Genomic DNA, 22351 nt, shown 5'->3' with positions numbered 1-22351 from the left:
TTTTCTTTTTCACAAATATTTACATGCAACTGCAATAAATGTAAGAGTCCTTAACCAAAGTGCTGGTTCATTATAGTGAAGGGAACATGGCAGCAATGTTACAAATCAGGTTCTGGGGGCCAACAGTGGAGCTCGAGATGCACAGGAATAAGATTTGTCTTGTTACTGGGATTTCTTCGTAAAGTTTGTTTGTGGTCTTTTCGTGCAAATTTGTCAGAGATAACACAACTGTCATGGTCCTGGGTCGTGTGACCCAGTGTGTTATGCTTAACCTATTTTGATGTTTATTGTTTGCTTACGTTCTTTAAGGTAGTCCAGTCCTTTTTGTAATTATGTTACCCTTGCATTACGTCTCCCTTGCCCTTCGTGTGTTTATGTCTGTGTGTCTTGTACTGTCAAGTTCATGCTGTCAGTTATGTCACCTCCCCCTGTACTACGTCTCCCCGGTTCATGTCTCATGTTTCCTGTTTTACTTTGAAGGCCTGCATTCACTGTCTGTGTATTCAGCTCACTCCTCCTGTCCTGTCGTTAAGTTCATGTGTGTCAGCTGCGTTCCCATGTGTGGCCACTTCCCCTGATCATCCCTCATGTGTATTTAGTCTCTGTGTTTCTTACAGTCTGTGTCGCGTCGTCTGTGTTCCCACCCTCTGTGTTTCCATGCCTGGTCTGTTGTCTTCCAAGCCATAGCCTCACCATAGTTTGTTCCCAGTTTAGGTTTTTGTTTAGCCACGCCATCCCTGCTGTATTTGCACACCTTGTTTTCAGCCATAATAAAGGCTCGCCTTCTGTTAAAGCTCACTCCTGTCTGTTCACTTGTGTACGCACCTGGGTCCATTACACGCATTCTCCACTCGGTCCGTCACAGCGGACCGTGACAACAACAGTTTCAGGATTTTTCCAGATTTTTGTTCTTGGACTCTCTTGGGGGGGCTTTGCGTCAGTCACGTTTCAAAGTTAACCTTAATTATCTGTCAAAATGTTCTAGCCCCTCCCCCACTAAGCCCCATTTTTCTTTACTGGCTGCCCTTCACAAACAGAAGGTTTGAACAGCAAATGGGTGTGGCTTATTGCCAGATACCAAGTGCTTCTGTGCTTCTGATTGTTGGGGATATCTCTGTGTTATTGTAGGTCTTTACTTTACATTATAAAGGACCTTGAGGCAACTTTTGCTGTGATGTTGCACTATACAAATAAAACTGTCCTTCATCCCCACTCCCCCTGCTGACCTATGCATACCTGGGCCCATGCATGCTTTCGTCTCAGCTCGACTCTCTCACACCCTCTCTGTTTTACACTAATTTGCTCATGAAAAGCACTCTTGCACAGTGCAGTGAGGTTCATTGTTTTATAGGATTTCCAAAGAGGCAGCAGTCCCTGAGGAAACGTTGGATTCCATGTGTGGGCGAGGTCAGCGATCAGAATATTTGCGTACCATGTCTGAGTTTGACTGACGAGCACCTCTTCAACAAACCCAGGGCAAGGCATAGACTGATCCCACCAGTTAAACAAGCTGAACTTTGGGGATCAAATATGCTGTGGCATAAACTCAGTGCTGGTAGAAGTGATATGGACTGTAAAACTGGTTCATGTTAAAGTTTTCAGATGATTTAGGACCTTAACTCAACTTCCTGACAGCTTCAGTCACACACAATATACACACGGATATACACAAACCCCAAAAATCTACTTTGTGTTGCCTCTCACTGTTGGGTTGCCTGACTCGTGTTGCCTCTTGCTGACATACAATCTCCTCTTCTTCCATCATTCACAAATATTTCCAGCAATCTGCTGTGTCTGGATAGGAAAGTGAAAAAGGGAGGGCCAATATTAAATTATAGCTCTTCGTCTGTGGCGATGAAGTTTCCACAACAGGATAATTATCACCAAATATTAAATCCAGCTATATAATCAGCGCAATAAGCGTGAAATAAATCACATTCAAGCTTTTTTGCCAGTCGATACAGATCTTTGGAGAGAAGGGAGGGGAAAAAAAGGAAAACTCCCTGCTCAACAAATATTTATGCAAACTCAAAATAATTAGAAAACATGAGAAATAACTCAAATTAAAAGGGAGCCTGGATGTTATTGAGAGCCAAAATGATGGCGGAAATATAATTTTTATCGTCTTTTTAAATGTGCAAAGCATGTGGCCAAACAGAAAGACAAGCTCTATTAGTGAATTAAGTCGCTAACAAGTTCTCAGGCATGTCAGGACAAACAATTTAACAAGATTGAACCAGCAGATTGTTCTGTGCTCACAGCAGCATGGGAAAGATGTACAAGGTACAGATGACCCAAATTAAGGCTTTTATTTTGACAGTCTGCATCTTATTTCAATCAATTTTTATTTCTGAGAAGAAAAAGGTTCTTCTGTCACTACAAAGCTTAATTTTCAATCCTCTGTGTTTTGAAGGTTCACTTTTGGAGAATCTTCAAGAATGTGAAATGTGCCGATGGAATTCAGGAAAAACTGTCAAGCGTGTACTTCTTAGTTTATTTTTAACTGTCACTGGTGCTCAGCTTCAGTCACCCCATTTTCACTGCACTGCACCTCTGCCATCAGCAGGAAGCTACCAATGCTGCCATTTGTTTTATCTTCCCGGAGGAGCTCTGGCTCAAAAAATTGGAAAATAACAGCCGTCACATGGAGTGTGGAATATCTGGACATTCTCAGACATCTTTTTCCACAGTCCATCAAAGTAAATCGGAATAAAACCACAGAAATTAAAGACAGTATTGCTGATTTCTACCACTGTCTATCTATAAACTATCTACAAATCAAATTCAAGCTGCTTTCAGCTTTTTCCAGGGAAGTTCAGAGTTTGGGGCTAGTTTGGCTAGCACCTTCGTCACTCATAGCGTGAACAGAAATAGCACCTGAAGGCCATGTGACTGAGGCGGGTCTGAGGTCCTCTCAGGTCTGGCCTCTTTGTGCTGTGTCTGGGACTCCCTGCAGTCACAGTGGAAAGTCTCTGGGATCGCTGCCTTGTATAAAGTTGGCTATTTGACATGTTCCACTGCAAAGTGTGCAGAGTCACTGCAGTTTCATCAGGGCAGCCTAGGTGGAGATAAAAACTTCACTCTGGTGGTGTTGCTGGTGCTGCTTCATATCACGAGAAAAAGTCTGTCTAGCTCACTGAATAAGAGAGGAACTGCCCTGAAATTGAGTTTCCACTCCGCGTGACTGGGTTCACATTAAAGGGCCCATGCTGTCACATGGCGTGTACATAAAGCTGATTCAAAACACCACAAAGAGAGTAACTGACAGGGGGGGTCATATTTCTCCAATATTAGTTTTCTTTATTGGCTCTCTGTTAAATCCTGGATCTAATTTAATTTGCTATTTATTGATTTCCCCCTTTTCAAAATTAATTTATCTGTATGTTTATTTATTGTCACAGTAGTTTGTCTGGGAACTAGTGTGTTTTTGATTAGTTATATATTTGGATTTGTTGGTTTTTATGGTTTTGATTCTCATTATTGTTTTCTGCTTATGTTATATTCTTAGTTCTAGTCCTTAGGTTTGTGTTACCTTGCCTTCCCATGCTCCACATCTCATGTTTAGTTACTTTTGTCTCTGTGCTCCATGTTCGCTCTGTCTTCCCTGTTAGCCGTGTCTCCTTGTCAAGTCTGCGTCTCTGTGCCTGTCTTGTATTTCCTGTTATACATTGACAGTCTTCTGTGTCCTGTGTTTTCAGTTTTGCTTCCTCCCCGTCTTGTTATGTCAGATTAGTCCCAGCTGTGGCTCCCTCCTGTTTCTCATCCCCTTCTTACCCCCTGGTGTATTTAAGCCCTGTGTTTTCCTATGGCTGTTGCTGTTTACCCTGTGTGCTGTGCATGTTTTGCTGGGCTCCTTGGTACCCAGGTTACTTCTGAGTTTTTTCTTAGCTTCTAGTTTTTAGGTTTTCTTTTCCTTTCCTGTTTGTATTATATGGGTTTGTTGGCACAGCATTAAAGCTGCCTTCCTGAGTTCACGCCTTAGTTTCTCGTGAGTGCTGCATTTGGGTCCTTCATCCTGTCTGCCACACTCTCACACGTGACATTTATGTCTTTATTTTTGGCTGTGTCAGTCTCCTGTACAACAAGTCTAATAGAATCTGATAAAACAGGAAAATAAGTCAGAACCCAAATCATCATTAAAATTCAATTACAGTTAAAATACTTAAATGCTTAAAAATGAATGCATCTGTTTTTGTAGGTTCTTGTAATATAGATTATCTAGCACTATTTTATTTAATATTTATTTTAATTGTATATTTTACCAGATCTCTTTTCTATCTGTGCCAGACACTTTCATTTTACTTACAGGCAGTTTAAAATTTTGTATTTATTTCTTTGCCTTTGTCTTTTTGATTTCTATCAAGTTGATACTTGCTGCATATTTTTTTCTAATTACTATCAGCTGGTCATTCATCTATGAAGGACTGCACTAATCTGCATGAAATGTGCTATCCAAATAAAGTTTAACTGATCAGCTGATTAATTTTAATGTCTGGAAACTTTGTTCGCAGCCAGTGTGACCACAGCAAACCACAGCAGGTTTTTTCCCCCCCTTTTTAAACTTTATCACCTCAATTTCTTTAGCTAAAGATGTTTGTTCCCTCTTATATAGCAATTGTCAGCCAAACTCACTGAACAAAGAACACGCTGGTAGACTAGACCAGAACTTAATCTCACCTGAGGCGCAAAAGCTGCAAAGAAACAAGTCCCCTGCTGAAAGCTGAGGTCATTTTCACAGGTTACGACACATTTAGTGTCCCAAGCTGATGCAACTGCCAAAGAAAAGAACTTATTACGAGAATTAAACCTCTATATATGTATTTTTAGATCTTATGAGGCTGAAATTTAGAGGTTTATGGAAGTCCAAGTTGTGAAAATATAAAAGATCATCCTTAAAAGTCATTAACATAAAAGCAGAAAACAAAAACTGTCTGGAAAATCTCTTTAAATACACCTCATCATCCCCATTCTTGCAGCTTTTACTGACATTTGTTTTTACTAGTTTGGAGCTTTTTTTTCAGTGCTCTGTGGAAACCATTCAAATTGAATTATATAACTCTGGATATGCACAGTCATCAATCTGACAAAAAAGCGACATGTTCGCTTCATATTAAAAAACGTTTTCCATCCCACAGCAGCATCACACTCCCCCAGTTCCACAATCAGGAAGTCCTGGTCAATGTCAGCGTGCTGGAGTTCTTCCAAATGCAGGAGTGAAGCAGAAAGCAGCTGCAGCTCCTTTTAAATATCAGCTGTGCTGAGCGAGATGGGCCACACTTACGCAAACGTCTTTAGACTTTATCCCGAGATCTGCTGTGTGAGTGTTTGAACAAGTTCGAAACAATGAAAACAAAGCCTCTGTTCAGCATTCACACAGTAGGCAGTAGTTTGGTTTGATGGATCACAGAAAACATTGTGCTGAATCTGGCTTGGAGACGAGTTTTCCATTTTAGCATCCATAAACGTAAATCTCCAGTGCAGAAAACAAGGTCCTGATGAAATCTAACATGGGCTCTAACTGTACAGTTATAGTTTTAACTTGGCTTTAATGTGGGTAAAGGCTCACTGCTGATCTGAGAACATTAAGCCTACATGTGCACAGGACGCAAAGGTAATGATCACCCTCCTGCCAGCTGCTGATGTGGGCTACAACCGGGAGAGTCTGGAGCATTACCACTACAGTTACTGACAGTTTTCTGAACAAACTAAAGTTCACTCTGTGTCTTTAAGCTTTCACACATGAAAAACACAACCTCAGCTTCAGGCCCAATAACATGAGAGAAGTCAGCTGTGAGCTTTGAGCACCATAAACAGCTAAAGGAGTGCTGAGCACTGGCAGCAGATATGAGCAAATATCACTTGTACCAGTTGGAAAAAGTTGTTTTTATTAGCTCACTAGGTAACAGTGTTTATGCCCTGGTTGTGGTGAAATCGACCGCTGAAGCACCAGTCACCCAAGCCTAGAGATATGTCGGTGACCACCTGGTAATCACCCCCTGCAGGGGACATATATATGTTTGTAGATAAGTCAACATCTCCCACCTGAATTACAGATGACTGGAACTGAACAACGCAATCACAGGGAGGATATTCCAATAACCACTCGCTAAACCAGGAAGGGAATATAACCTCCAGCTGCAGGTGGCACAGGGGGTAACTAGGCCTGTGTGACTGAGGCCTAAAATAAGGAAACGTGGTAACAAAGAGGCAGAGATGCTGGCCACACAGTGAACTTACACTAATGTCTTAACAGTTAGTGCGCACAGCACTACATCCTCAAAGAGACACAATCTTCCTTTTTATGCACAATTAGCACCTGACCTGTTTTACTGATGCGAACGGGCTAAAAATGGTTGAGTGATGCACACATTTTGATGATTTTTTTTCTAATTTATAGCTCAAGTGGATAGGTACATAGCTTTTAAATGGAGTCTATGGTTGTATTGGAAGATATCTGGGGTTTAAAGTACTGAAATAAGAACAAATAAATAGAGGATTTGTGCTGATATACTTTCTATACAAAGAAAATAACCAAAGTCATGCATCGCTTAGAAAGAAGAAATGTTTTTACCTCATAGTCCAGCAGACCAAGACCTTGGCTGTGTTCCTAACTGAGTGAAATAATACGAGCTTTGTCAGGATGATTTAAAGTTCAGCTTATCTTGTTAAATAGCTGTGAGTTCAAAATAAATGTAATCATTATTTCTGAATCAAGCAGCGCTGTATCACATTATTAAAAATCTCAGTTGGACTCTGTGAGCGCTGAACTCTCCCTTACAATTTACATCTTAACTTGACCTCGTGACTTTTTCCATCATGGTCTAGGAAATATGTTTAGGAAAAGATATCATAGGGAATGTTTGGACTCTACATCACACTGTGCCAGTATGCACCCAACAACCTGAAGCATCGGAAAAAAGGCATGGCACAGCAACTGGGGAGGCATCTGGAGCCTTTGGACAAGACTATTAAATTCCAGGCAAGCCCTCACAAGGTGCAGAGAAAGAAAGAGAGAGAGCAACAGCGCGAGAATAACACGCAAGGTTGAGAAGGAGAGAGACAGACGAGTGGAGCTAGACAGAATGGGAGAGAAATGGTGAAGACAGACAGAGAGACAGGCATGAGTCAGTCTCCCCTGCTCCTCCTAACCTTCCAGCCTTGCTCTCAGCTGGCTTACATTCCTGTCCGGTCTTGCTGCTCCTCATCTCCACCTCTCACTCTGGCTGTCTGCTGCTCTGTCCACTGCTGTGTTACTGTAAGTGCTTTGGAGAGCAGCTACTCCACTCCAAGAGTCCAAACATGGCTTAAAGTGGACATGTTCAGCTTTTCCTAATGTTCAGTCTTATGTTCTGCTCCACAGGTAGGCGTTCACGTTAAAAATGCCCAAGGTTTGGAAATATAATGTCAGTGTATGAACAAATGATACCCATGAGCCAAAAATCAGATTTAAAACGACTCAAATTACTCTTATTATTCTACTCTTGACTCTGTATGATGTCATAAAGAAGCACAGAAGCTCCTCCCATATTCTTTAAAAAATCTTCTGTTTGCCAGGGACAGCCAATCAGAGGCTTAGAAAATTTAAGAAGAAGTTTTATGCTAACATTTTTTATGACTCAATAAAAAAAATTGGATTTGAATTTCAGTGCACGGTGCCTGCAAAGTATTTTATCTGTTTTGAATTTATTATATTGGTTTGAAAGATATGTCAGGTGCTTGCTGATGTGTGTAAATTTGCTATATTAATAAACTAACTTGACTAAATGGCTCACACAGAGTATGAATTGAGGGAATTTTTGCCTCTAGGAAAAATGTTTCAAGCTGTAATCAAAGTGAGGTCATTGCAGTTAAACGCCGTGTGTTTAAACCTGTGGTTCACCAGGATGTAGCTCACTTCTATGGCGTTAAGCCTCTACAGGAGTATGCCTGATGTAAAACTCGTCCGTAAATTATGACCATGCTTGCAGGTCTCTGAGAGGACCATCTGCATGCAACCCCAATGTATATGTGCCGACAAACATGCACAAACATGCAAAAACTGAGAATGTGTAAGCAGACCTGCGTGCAGGCAGGTTTCATAACTAATGTTAAAGTACAAAAATATTCCATAAAGTGGAAAAAAGAAAAAGTGTCAGGAGCGTCAGGAGAAGCTAGCGGAATAATTTCAGCTGGTGATTCTGTTTTCACAACACAGAGTGATGCAGTTTATAAAAATAAATAAATAAATACGTGTCGCCCAGCACAGTGTTGAGTCTATTCACATTTTTGCAGAACCTTTTTATATGATGATGATGGTGATAATAAAATGCTATTTAATCACTCCACAGTCTTATAGTCTTTTGCAATACAGCCTAAGACCAGATTTTTGACAAAATATTTTCAAATTTCCTCTGTTCACATCTTTAAATAGACTTGTCTGCCACTGTAGCTTGTAAAATCTATACTTTGCATTTGGTTTGAACACCTCATATGCCCTTAAAACCAGATTCACTAGGGCCCACGTCCTCATTTTAGGTTTGAGAGAGTTTTAGTAGGTAAAGGTGAATGCTTGGACATGAACTGAGCTGCGGTTTGGGGAAGGCCTCGAAGGGAACGGCAACGGGTCACGGGCCTGGCAGCTTGCAGAACTGAGGGAACCTATATAGATGAGAACCGGAAGGAGCATGTTTTGAGGCGTGGTCCTGCTCCTTAAATTCCGATACATAATCTCCAATTAAGTCAGGCATATCCATGTGCTTCAAACAAGCAGGCTGTTCTGATAGTATGGTTTCACGTAAGATGAATATTATGAATATTATAGTTCAAACATGGAAAACATGGAAAGCAGGACCCTCTCAAAGGTCAGAGCACACATGAAAAATATGAAGCACGTTATTTAGCACTTCTGGGTTGCAAAGAAGCTTGCGGCAGCTTAAGCAGCTTAAATAGTGCACCCTGATATATCAGGTTTATCGAACTGAAGCGTCTCATAAGTCATCAGCCAAAACAACTGGAATGAGCTTTAAATGAGATCAGCTCTACTTAATGACACTCCAGAACTAATGCTATGCTCAAATTCACCCAACATTAGTGGTATTCATAACACAACAGAGCAACCACCTGATCTAGTCTAAATAAAATACATGTGATTAGCTAAACTCTCCCTTCACTGGCTAGATTCCCTAAAGACTAAAATCTGACTCCAGAGGAGGTACAGAGGTTTACCTCCCGCTTTCGCTCCAATGTGATGCAATGCTGAAAGCTTATTATGACTTTTTTTGTCAAATAATGCCAAAAACATTACCTATATTAAGATTTAAGGTTGTTTTGACTTACCATATTCTTAACAATTAACCTAAGTGATATCAGAAATTATGGGTAAAGTCACAAAAATAATACCCAAGAGGTAAAAGAAGCAATTTTTAATACTAACAATAACCCTCTATGAAAACTGGAAGGCTTCCTCCTCTCCCCTCTCTCATGCTCTGAGTGTTTATTATTTCTCTCCAGTAACAATAATTCTGACCTCCAAGCCTCGCCAGGTATTGAAAATCAGATCATTTACAATATTTTGGAGCAAAAGAGCCTCATGTTAAACACAGACTTCCATTAAATGTTTGTTTTAAGAGTCCTTGTTATGATCTGGTTCTCTTCCAGCATTTAGTCACAGCAATTACGGAAAACCTCAAATATTAACAGTGGCTGTTGGGCGGTAATAAAAAAAACATTATCGGTTAATCTCAGGGGATCGGCACATCGCGGCTGTGTGCAAAAGCTGACACAGAAATCGTGTGCACCTTTAAACAGCGATGCAGTTTATTTTAAAGACTCTACGTTAGCTATACAGACCAGAATGAAGATAAGCTGGAATACAAATGTGCATTAATAAATGCTAATTAAGCTGAAAATTGGAGATTTTGTCAGGTGAGTCTGATGTTTTACCACCGAAAGTCACTTTTCATACAGAGATTAAGTTTTGCTTTTTAGCCAAAGGAACTTAAAATAATCAAGGCTTCAGATATGTACGATCCAAGTCTGTGTAAAATGATAAGTCATGAAATTAGCATCAAGTCTACTGAGCTTTTTAGCCTGTTTTAGTTGATGGGGTTTTTTTTTACCTTGATGGCTGCCTGCACAAGTCTAACCACCAGCAGAAGCAATACAATGCTGATGATACACCACAGACTGCTCTTTGTGTCTGACATCTGATAGTTTATGCTGCCATTATATACCCCAACGATTCAGGCTCCAGTTACACCGCTAACCCATCAATGTGTTTACCCTATCACATGGTATCCATCACTCACACTGGCAATTGCTTTAATTACATAGAACATGCTCAATTTTTCATCTCTAATGGTTACTCTACCTCCATGCACCATGATGTCTCCCATTGGCTGGTGAAATCTCTCTGAGGATTTTTGCTGCCACTGTGTTGGTGTTTTTAAACTATGTGTAATAAACGAGGGGTAAATCTGGGGGTAGAGACCTGTCAATTACAGACAGACCAACCCTAAAGCACACACAGCTTTATAGTCCTTTTTGACTCTAATGGAGACCATAATTTACTAAACGAACATCGTGTTTTATTAAATGAGACTTGAAACTAGTAATTGAGACTATATACTCACAAGGAAAGTATTTACTGAGGTCATAAATCAACAGAGAACATTTTCCCATAGACTTCGTTACCGCCTGACTTCTCGTTGCTACCTGTGTGGTTTAATTCAAAAATAAAGTGTCTACACTCTGTGTTTGAGGGGGCTTTTTTATCTGAAAAACAAAGAAAAACAGCTTTTCTCATGGAAACAGATGAAAGAGACAAACAAGCAGACAAAAAGGTGCATGTGTTGTGGCCCATTAATCATGCATCATGTGACTGGAGGAGAAAAAAACTGGATGGGAAACTCTCTGAGCCGGAGGACTACTTGACTAAGACACGAACTCCAGTTGCTCCACTGGAGCAGCGCAGAAGAAAATTGTTTTTACTGGGCAGCTACCAGCATGTCAATTAGTCAAAGAGACTCTAGAAGTGAAGTATGATTCAAAATTTCCCCTTTGAAAAATAACTGTTAAAATAAACCGTGAGTCATGGGCAGAGCTTCCTGCGTGTGCATTTTTCTTACTGTAGATGTATTTTTAAGCAAAAACTTTCCCCCTGATATCAGTCAGGAAAACTGGGACAAAGAGTTAACTGACTCCTATGTAACTGTGTGCTATGGGAGGTGGGACAAACTGCTAACAAAAAAGGAAGAATGTATGCAAAACCTCAAGGCTCTGCATCGATTTATAGTTTTGAGGTAAAGTCATGTTCTAATGGGAACAATATTATAAGCCAAATGAGGGGGAGAATAAATCCATCTGAGGGCCAGCTGGGCGTTTCATGTCAAAGAGGTGCAAGCTGGGATTAATCCTGTCCCATTTTATAAACTGTCAAATTCCAAAAAAACTAACAAAAATAGAGTCGACTCAGACGACACGCAGCTGCACTATGTGAAGGAGCTGAAAGGAACAGGAGGTGAAAGGTAAACGCTAAGAAAAGCTGTTTCCATGGCACCAAGGAGTATGATTTGTTTATTTCCAGCCTCTGTCTTCAGTTTTGGATAAAAGATTATAATCTTAAGCATCTTTGGAAGGCTCATCATTCCTCTCTAAAAGCAGTAAATCCGCCTGTGCTCGAATCTACAAAACTTCAGAAAAACATCTTCAGTTTGCTTCCTGTCTTTGTTGTTTATTGCCTCTGAGTGCACCATGGTCCATTTCTATCTCTGAGTTTATGTCTGTTTTTCATTCCTTTCCCTGTAAGGCTGCACAGATCTGACGAGGAGTTCAACAGGAGGCAGGCTGCGCTAACTTCGCAGAGCTCGCAGGGGTCAAAAAATGTGCACACTCCCACACTCCCGGGCACCGCAATGACTTTAAAGAGACACTTCATTCTATCAGAATAAAGTCTGATTCATTCCCATTCTTTAAGCCGGAACGACAGCTTGGACCCATTAAGTTTTAATCATCCCCAAATCCTTTGTGATTTAAAGGTGCAATTAGATTTTCATAGTTTTTAAAGTCCCCTAGCACCAAGTAAATGATCACTCCATGTCTGCAGGCACCTGCCAGGGATCAGAACCGGTGACTCAATGAGCCACTGAGCCAACTACTTGGACTTCTGGGCTCAGTTTGTCCCGAAAACAACAAAGATTTCCTTCAACTGAAGCTTCACTCATGTAGCTCTTATTTATAAGAACATCTGTTTCCCATTAATAGTTAACCCTGTGAAGCCTTTTTTATTTTTTGTTTGTTTGTTTTTTCAGTTTTCACACTGTTACATGGAGATCTATGGCACAGCATCAGGCTCAGCTAACTGAACCATTTCCTGTTCAGCTTTAGCCTTGGCACTACAGTTCCCAAGATGCTTTGGCTCAGGCAGACAGGAAGTTTAATGCTACCACAGAGTTTTTAGTATTTGCTGGTTCTTCTTGTGTTCATATTTGTTTTCATTTGGTTTTTAACTAGGAAGCACATACAATGACGTTCATCCCATAGTGGAAAAAGATGCCATATACCAGATTTAGCTAATTTACCTCTGCAGTCTGTGGGTACATACACCCAATATTAAATGGGGCTAATGATCTTTTTTCTTTGGTGCCCAGCTTTTAAACCCGCTACAAACTACTCTTCCTTTGATGCAGCAGAGTCTAAAAGTGTACAACTGATATTAAAAAGGTTATTGTCCATTAACTTTTTATTAACAATAGTTTATGCTTTTTTATGTTTTTGTTGCATATGTCGATAACCACACTTGCCTTCTTTGGTAGTGCCCACAGTCTGTAGCGGCGTTCCGGGGCCGGACGGATATTCGGGAGTGACGGTGACGCGGTAGGTGGTTTGAGGCCGAAGCTCGTGGAGCACGGTGGTTATCTCCCTGCCAGTGGTGGTCGTCTCCATCCTCCGGCTCTCATCGTCAACCGGTTCATAGTTGAGTCGGTAGCGAATGACTGGTCCGGGAGCTGCTAGCCATGACACTCTGAAGCTGTCTGTTGTCTCTTCAGATACTCTGAGGTTGCTAACTGGGCCTTGTTCTGTGACACAAGTGAATCAGACACCCTCAGCTTTAACTGCATATCTTTACTCATTCATGCTGCCACTGTCCAAAACCTGAGCCTATTGTTCTGCGGTAACCTGCAGCAACCAACGTTGTGAATCAATCAATACACCTTCCAGTTCAATATTACACTTAATCACTTAATTTGTTCTATCACAAGTTTGGTCTTGGTATTAAAAACAGGTTTATATCTGTACTACACCTTTATGTTGATTAACAAAATATCTTAGCAGTGTGGAAAAAGAAAAGCATAAATAAATTGTTTATGACAGTATAAATACCTTCTAGCGTGGTCTGATAGCCAGTCACAGGCAAGCTTTCCCCTTTCTCGTAGTGGGCGTAGATGTTGACTTCGTAGCGAATGTAAGGGTTGAGGTAGGGCAGGAAGGCAGTGAGGGAGTCTCCGGGCACAGACATGGACACAAAATGCCCGTCGGGGTCATCTGCCGGCCTGAACTGAACCAGGTAGGACTCAACATTGGTGGCGTCCGTCTTCCATGAGGTCCTAAAGCTTCTGGAGCCGATCTCTGAGAAGGTCAGGTCCTTTGGCGAGATCAGTTCTGGAGGAGGAAGAAGATTTTTTTTTTACTTAACAGGGTTCAGCAGCTAGTTCCTTTTTTGGCATAAAGAGTGTCTTCATTACGAATTAAGGAGAAGAAGAAGATGGTTAAATAATTAAAATAAAACAATACAGCACATTGCTCTGAGAAAAAAGATGATTATTCTCTGAAAGAAAATTATTTTATATGTAAACTCAGACGAGAATGGTAAAATCATCAATAAACTGTAATCACGCATTACCAGCCTTAACCTCAACCTTAACATTTGAGGTTAAGGCTGGTAACATCACCCCAATTCTGAGGCTATCCTCGCACTGGGAGGTGGATTTTCTTAAACTTCTATATAATCTGACTTCTTTCTTTAACCAGAGGAGCTGCTCCCTGCTGGTAATTGAGAAGAATGCAAGTTTAAGGTTTTCAGACCTGGAAGGTAAGCCAATATTTTATGTAAAGTCTTTCCAAAATAACCATATTAAGTAATGCCAGCATTGCATTAGATTACATTTTGGTAAGTTTGAAGGATTGCTGAGCAGTTCTGAAATGATGATCATGTTACAGAAGAACAATTCATTTTACTAGAAAGAGTAAAATGTTACATCAAAGTCAGGGTAAAGGTGTTATCTTAGGTTATTAGAATGAAAATGTAAAGTATTCAAATCATCATACAAAACTGTTTGTATGGTATCCATCTCTGTGGAAATTCTTTATAGCATTTTTAAATCTTGATAACTTTTTTTTTATCATGATTTGTGCTTTATCAGAAGTTAAAATGCAATTAGGTGTTTAATTCCAAAAACTAAACTGACTGACTAAATGTGGAACAACTGAGATATTTACAGGTGGTTTGACATCTGTTTTCAAAATACATCATCAGAAGAAATACATTCCTTGTCTGGCTCTGACATTAAACTGGGCTGACAAAATATGTGTCTGACATCTTTGATATAGTGAGAAAAACAGCATCTTTCTCCAAATCTGGCTGTTAGTTAAAGGTGATTCATAGTCACATGCTGCATCTGCTAAATCAGCCCCAGATGTGATTACCTATGAGTGTCCCCTGTCGTGAAAAGGGTCCCTTAGGAGTCCTGTTGTTGCAGATTTCAAAGTCCACACTCGGTGAGCTGCCTGAGATTTTGTTTTCCCACTAGGTCATTTGAGATTAGACCCACCACAAGCAACCCTGACTAATTTATTCATTGAAGTTTGCAACTTATCTCCCTGGTATTGATTTTTCAGACACAATGAACACATTACTTCAAGCAGCTGGCCAACAGGCTCAGATTTGCATCATCAATCAGCTCAGTCTTTCTAGTGGAAAAACTAAAGCAGTTCTACAATTCGTATTCTCTGGAAGCTCTCTTTTTTTCTTCCTGTCTAAGGCTGTTATCCATATGCATAAACCATCATCCGAAATAGACAAAAGTAGAAGAGAAAGCTGACCTACAAGGCAGTGCCATCATTCAGGATCGGGAGGGCTGAGACCCGCTACCAGAGCTCTTTAAGTTGGGCTCCTGCACATTCTCTTTGTTGACATAAAGTCATTATTATATAAGGATTATATAATTGGCAATCAAAGCTGGTGTGAGTCACATTTAATACTGCCAGACGTGGAAGCTCGTTTTGGCAAACACTGAGCGATTGTTATTGCCCTTTTCTAAGAGGATGAAACAGCATTTGTGATTTAACATCTTTGGTGTTTAAACCCGACTACCAGACGTTTTGGGGTGGGTGATGACTTCAGTGCAAAGAACTGCACTTCAAAGGTTTGTTTATGTGACAGACAACACACCTGACAGCTTGCATAGACTTTGTGTGGTAACACACTGAGTCATCTGCTGCTCTGGCTCAGTTTAAACAAATGCAAATACATCTCTGCAAAGGACTATTTGACCCATTTACACATGCAGAAACTCTCCCTGTCCTTGAAAGATCAAAAGGTGGGCATGTGTTTTACACATTGAGGCAAAAAAAAATGGTTTTAGCTAATAAAGACATGCTCAGAAAAGGGACATGAAAGTAATCATGTCCATGTGGATGGCTGATGGTACAGTTATGTACTCTCATCGACCTCACAGGGGGGTAAAGTTGCAACCGACTGCTGCTGTGGTTAATTGTTAAAATGTTGATTTCTTGACTGCACGTGTAACAATAACATTAGTTAACTGGTAGATTTAGAACTTGAGCTGAAATTTTAAAGAAAAGATTTCTAATTATTGTACTAAACCCATGGGTTGATCAAAAGCATTGGCATTGTTTCTAGCACTGTATGCAAATAAATGAAAGCAGCTTCAGTTGTTTGGTGGTTAGGAGGAGGAAGATGTTGTTTGGTGTGGAAAACCTTGAAAAACTAACAACATGTGTTGAACTTGTTTAAAACAAATAAAGTGAGAAAGCAAGATAAATCTCCGAAATTAACCCCAAAATAGAGACCAACAGGATGCTGGACTTGTTTATAGTTTTTGAGGTTGTACTTCTTTTTCATTATTGTGTGAACACTGAAAACTATACTTGCTGAACAAATGGAAATGTTTGAAAGCAAGTTGTATTATATATATATATATATATATATATATATATATATATATATATATATATATATATATATATATATATATATATATATATATATATATATATATATATATATATATATATATATATGTGTGTGTGTATATATATATGTGTGTGTGTATATATATATATATGTGTGTGTGTATATATATATATATGTGTGTGTGTATATATATATATATGTGTGTGTATATATATATATATATATGTGTGTATATATATATATATATGTGTGTGTATATATATATATATATATATATATATATATATATATATATGTGTATATATATGTATGTGTATATATGTATGTATGTATATATATGTGTATATGTGTATATGTGTGTGTGTGTGTGTGTAAAACTAATAAACTGTGGGCTGTTTCATACTCCATGGTTGGTTCTGTTGAGCTACCTCGTGCCAACAATTAAGCAATGTTTATTCATAAAGTCCTCTGAATGTAATTTAGCAAATGTAAAACGGAATAAACGGATAAAGATCTGTTTCTATCCATCAACATAAAAAATACCATTGTCTGCAAAGGAAATCTGAATTCAGAATTCATCTAAAACAGTATAAAACTTGTGTGAAAAAAGTTTTCGGGGATTTTAAAAAATATATTTTTGTATATTTTGCACTGAGCGTTTTAGCTTTTGCACTGTATTCAAATGTGACAGGGGCTGATCTGATCTGAATGAAGGTGTTCAACTCATGAATCCTGAGAACTGAATCCTCCAGTGTAACTGAGAAGCCAAAGAGGTAAAAATGCGCTGAAATCAATCATAAAGCAGTACATTTGTTGCAGACTGGTAATTTCAAGACCGAGATCAACAGTGAATGGTTCAAACCTTCAAACTTAGTTTTCACAGAATTATAATGTTGATGCTGGAGTATTGGTATACAGTTCATAGGGTATACTACAGCTTGGCATTAAAAGAAATCCTATAAGTATGATGCTGAATAGCCTTAATATGCTCTTGATTTCTGGCTGTAATTGAAAAAAGAAAACTTATGCAAACAAAAGTAAGTTCCTTGACTTCACGATGTACGTCTTGGACATTGCCTAGATGTCCTTTTCAGACTTTCTATTGAAAAAAATTTGTGTCCAGTCACTGTTTTATACTATCCATTATTATAGATTATAAAAAATGAAATAAAGCAGATATCCTCAATCGAAAGAAGAGTAAGAATGTCAAACCTCCAATTTCTGACTGTTTCCCATTCCAATTAACTTTCTGAATTTATTCTAAACTGCAAGTTTATCATGCAGATAAAAGAGGACAAAAGTTCACATTACTTAAAAAGTCATCAGTTGCCAAATTAATTAAATTACAAAGACTTCTGTGGTGTTTTGTTGTTGTTTGTTGTTTCAACCATGTTCATGTTTGATAGGGATTCAGTGTGCAAAACTGATTAACATCCAGCATTACAGTTAAAGCTAGGATGTACACAACTACATAAAGCAACCTGAATTAGATTAAAATGAGCATTGCTTTCTTTTTTTACATAAATAACACAGTCCAAATAAAGGCTGAATTAAAAATAATATATGTATCCATCAAAAGAAAAAATGAAATCTTATGGAACTCTATAACCCTAAACACAAAACACAAGCACATTGGTCAAACAAAGCCCAGCATAGCACAATGTCATCTGCATAGAGGATTATAACCACATTACTTACGTCTCTGGAGGATGTTGCGGAGTTCCTGTTCAATCCGGAGGCAGATGGACTGAATGAGTTCTTTGGAAATCCTCTGGAAGGCATCAAAGTCTTCTACAGTGTACACATGGGTCTCTGCAGGTGGATTAGCAATGGCCTCAAGCTCACTTCGCACAGCATCCTTAACACCCACAGCAAAAATCTCCACATCAGCATTTCTCAGCCTGGTGGCCGGCTCTTGGAAGGCATCGGATGACTTTCCATCAGTGATGAGGATGGTGACACGAGGAACATTGGCACGCGCTCCTCTGGCAGCCTGGAATATCTTCTCCTTGACATAAGTCATGGCCCTGCCGGTGTTGGTGGAGCCGCCACGGTATGGGAAATTTCGCACAGCCTTGACCACGGCATTTAGATCGTGGTGAGTGTTCAGGTAGAACTCAGGGTGAGGATCCCTGCTGTACTGGACCAAGCTGATCTGAACTTTGTCAGGCCCAATGTCAAAAGTATTGACCAACACCTCTAGGAATGCTTTTACTTTGGCAAAATTTGCCAGACCAATGCTATAGGATCCATCAACCAGAAGGACAACATCAGCCTGCACATCCACACCAAGGGAACATTCTGGATAGACAGAAAAAAAAGTACAAAGTTGACTGTTAAATTCTTTACAATAAAGGTGTTTATTCTTGTATAAAGTTGATATTGAGCTAAAGAATGGTGGTGTTGAGAAAGTCTTAATAGCATGTGCTAGTCCTCTAAAGATAATACAACATTTGAACAACATGTTACAAGAGCGCTCATAGTCAAGTGAAAACTATAATTGATTAGAATTTGGCTGGTTTTTCTAGTCAAATAGGCAGCAGTGCACAGTTTCCAGTGTGGCTGCAAGTCACACTGAGGCCCCCTGAGGTCTAATCAGGCATAATACTAGCTCTAACTCTATCCCTGTGCTATCAGAATTTGGTTTTTTTAATTGCTTTCCAAAGTCTTGGCAATCATTGGAGAAAAATAAGGAAGTATTCTAACTAACAAGCATTGAAATCTATGAACATTTATTCCAAGAATCACTTTTTTTTGTTTTTAAGATATAAAATTAGTCTTCAGGACTAGAGCTAGAAGTGATGACTTAGACATCACTGGTTTAAATTTAGTAAGCTTTTTTATGGACCTGTTCCCAAAACTTTTTGATTGTCACCTGCAATTTGTTTAGTCTGACATGTGAGCTGATACAATGTTTCCAGGTTTCTTTGCATTATTTACAGCAGAGTGCTGAGTCAGTACAGTTTGTCAGAGCCTGCCAATTAAACCACTGATTCACTTACAGACATTTTATTCATTAATCTATGCCGGTAGTCAAAGAGAAGTCTCTCTATAAACTTTTACTTTCATTGTTTAGTACTCACCCAGTGAAACTCTAACTGGCAGAGTCTTCTGCATGGCCGTGATGGGCTCGCTGGGTGTCAATCCCTTCAAGGCAAACAGAACGATTTGGTACTCTGTATCTGCCGAGAGACCTCGGACCACCACCGAGGTCTGGCCTGCGCCCACGTACAGTTCCTGACGCATGCTGCCAGCCATCATGGGGATCAGCTGAATCTTGTATCCGGAAACATCTCCAATAGAGGGGTCCCACATCAACCGCATGGACTTTGAGATTACCTCCTGGACCTGGAGATTGGAGGCTGGCTCAACAACTGCAAAAATAAGAGATGGAATCACAATTATAATGTCATATATTTGGAAAAATTAAATAAAAAATAAGAGACAAAAAATAAGAGTGTATACTGCAATCTACATCAAACTACAGTTTCAACCATATTAAAGGGTAAAAACAAAGGTACAAATGGCAAGAGAATGTTTTTTAACAACTCAGACTAGGCATGAAAGTATTAGTTTTAAAGATGTCTCACATTCGTCTCCACTGACTACCACATTGAGCTGATCTTCTACACCAGCGCACATCCGAGTAATGAGCTGTTTTTGCACGTTCTTTATCATGTCGAAGGTGGCCACACTGTAGATGTGACTGCTGTAAGGGATAGAGGCCATTAGCCTCATCTCCTCTTCATCTGCCTGTTGGATACCTACGGGGGGAAAAGACAAACCACAAACTCAAAGCTGTGGTAAAAGCAGAGTGGATGGTTCTTCATGAACATGTGGAAATTGTTGTGGTTTTCAATGCCGGCCAAATTTAGAGATGATTCCTCATTTTGAGCTAAGCTGAGGCGACACCACTGAATTCTTAGCCATCCTTGTAAACTCACTGGCATTGGTTGACGCGGTAACGGGTGCATTTGCTCCAGGTCTGTAAATACTGGATGAAATGAACAATCTGTAACAAAGTTAAGCGAGCATTTACTTTCCACGTTTGCATATTAAATGCTCTCTTTTCTGTTCCACATTGGTTGGAAAGTCTGACAACATGGGCAGTAAATATGAAAAGGGTTTATGGTGCTATACTCCTCTGTAAAACTTTGACACTGTTGGAAGAGTTGTATCCATGCATAGATTTAAGTTTGACTAAGACAGCTGGTATCCTGTGAACTTTCTTATTGAGAGAGGTACTTACTAAAAAAATATTTTAGACAGGGTTAACTATGATATGGGTTAAAGTTCTTTCATAAGTGCCTATTTGCTGGGGCTGGGGTTTAAACCCAACAACTTTTTGATTAGAGGCACTGAGTAATTACCATTACTTCCTGCACCATTCAGTGTTTCTATAAAACACGTGACCTTAGACCCACAAAAGTTAAGAACTCATATTTGCCAAAAGAAGCCATGTCACTGTAAGCTTTGCCTTAAGACAACTCCACCAAACTCCACCTTTAAGAATCCTTTTAAAGCTGGGATAACCTCCAAAAACATGATGGCTAGCCCGATAAATTGTCTCTAGGGAACGTAGCAGGAAGGTTACAGTGGTCCTCTGACAAAAACTAAAAACCATTAGTGTCTCGCTAAGCAGTTTTCTATCATTGATCTGTTTCCACTGACTGCAAAAGATGAGCTATAAGTCCTGAACCACCAGGCCTCTTTAACTCCATAGCAACATCCCAGTGGTGTTTCTTCGTCTGAGTTTGTGGAAAGTCTGAGCGAAACTGGAGCATAAACACACATAAAACCTGCTATCACTTGCTTGTAGGTTAACGATGTAGGAATTTAACCTTCTTCCATTACTACGTCACCACAGGTTGCTTTTGTTACAAACCCCTGCTAAAAGCATTAAATACGAATAGAAAATGTAATGTGGAGTGCAATAAAATTGCTCTGGCTGCATACCGAGGACAAAGATCTCCACCCCCGTGCTCCGGAGCTGCTTGGCATAGCTCGCCACTGGATCCTCAGATTTGCCATCTGTGATGATCACCAGCACTTTGGGGAGACTGTTTCTGGCGCCGGACGCCTCACTGAAAACATTTCTCAAAACGTAGTCCAGAGCGTCACCTGGACCAATGAGAGAGAGAAGAGTTTTACTTCATTGGGTGTTCTTAGATTTAAATTGTAGAATGATGAGGAGAAAAACAACTATTTGATTCAGGAAATCTTTTTGTAGACCAAAACTCAAACTCAGCAATAAACCGAGCAGCAAAATCAGAGATATCACAGAAGGATGAAACACAGCACATAATCATGATGAGAAATCCACCAGAAAACTTTTTGACATTTAATTCTCTGAGGTACCTTCATTGATCATGCGCTCCTTCAAGTTTGATATAAACTCCATTTTTTCTTTCTCTTTTCTTGACGAAATTTTATATTACTTGTAATTTTCTTGATCTGTCTTCTGAACATTTCATATGTGGTCTGTTTCAAAATTTGAGGATTTAAAATGAGCATGGTCTTAGCAGGAATGGTTCAAATTCAGTAGCACTCCTGGCATTTCTCATTTCATCTTGCGTGCACTATTCAGGCACTACTTCACTCTGCATACAGTTACTGTGAGCTACTTTGCAGCCCACCTCTAATCCAGCTCTTCCATTTCATGCTGTATCTGAATTAATCATTGTCATTTCTCTTATTATCAATGCCTGCTCTGTTTTGTCAGAGGGTCCTGCTGCTGCTCTCTTTCCATGTACACCCATGGAAGGGCGGGGAGGTCCCAGATCAGAGTGATCTCGCCAAATTTAAATGACTTCACTTGCAATAACAATCCCGTTTTGACTCAAGTGGCCCTGACAAGGCTGCTTTATTGCTTTCTCAGCAAGTTAAACTGTGTGTAATGTGATTATAATTTTATTTCCCTGTACTTTAATGGATGTGTTTTTAATTCCCTTACATCCCAGAGTTTTGCCTGCCTATTTGTCAAGTGAGCCAAGCGAGACACACGTGAAATGAGCACTCACCTCACAAAAACAAATCAGTCTTTAACAGCCATGTATTAAAAAACGATTATTCTTGCTACCAAAGATAAACATCCCCCTTAAAAAGGGTGTTACTGATTGAAAATGTCCCAGGTCAATTTAACTCCACAGAAAACCCAAA

The 22351-nt window shown here is 39.6% G+C and overlaps 1 protein-coding gene across 3 annotated transcripts in view; it reads right to left on the bottom strand.

The window, feature by feature from the left end:
- col12a1b (collagen, type XII, alpha 1b) overlaps nucleotides 1–22351 on the bottom strand; it is a 151852-nt gene that overhangs the window by 118237 nt on the left and 11264 nt on the right. For all 3 annotated transcript variants that reach the window (XM_085381195.1, XM_085381194.1, XM_085381193.1), the window contains exons 7-12: nucleotides 21149–21313; nucleotides 19783–19956; nucleotides 19276–19566; nucleotides 17891–18493; nucleotides 13360–13638; nucleotides 12780–13055 (exon numbers count right to left, since the gene is read on the bottom strand). In XM_085381195.1, the coding sequence (XP_085237321.1) occupies nucleotides 12780–13055; nucleotides 13360–13638; nucleotides 17891–18493; nucleotides 19276–19566; nucleotides 19783–19956; nucleotides 21149–21313 (1788 nt within the window). The remainder of the gene's footprint in view (nucleotides 1–12779; nucleotides 13056–13359; nucleotides 13639–17890; nucleotides 18494–19275; nucleotides 19567–19782; nucleotides 19957–21148; nucleotides 21314–22351) is intronic.

Source organism: Rhamphochromis longiceps, linkage group LG15 (assembly GCF_057381845.1).
Source record: "Rhamphochromis longiceps isolate RC_006_pf linkage group LG15, R_longiceps_female_GT1.1, whole genome shotgun sequence".
NCBI lineage: Eukaryota > Metazoa > Chordata > Actinopteri > Cichliformes > Cichlidae > Rhamphochromis > Rhamphochromis longiceps.
This window is presented reverse-complemented; position numbering and strand designations above follow the sequence as displayed.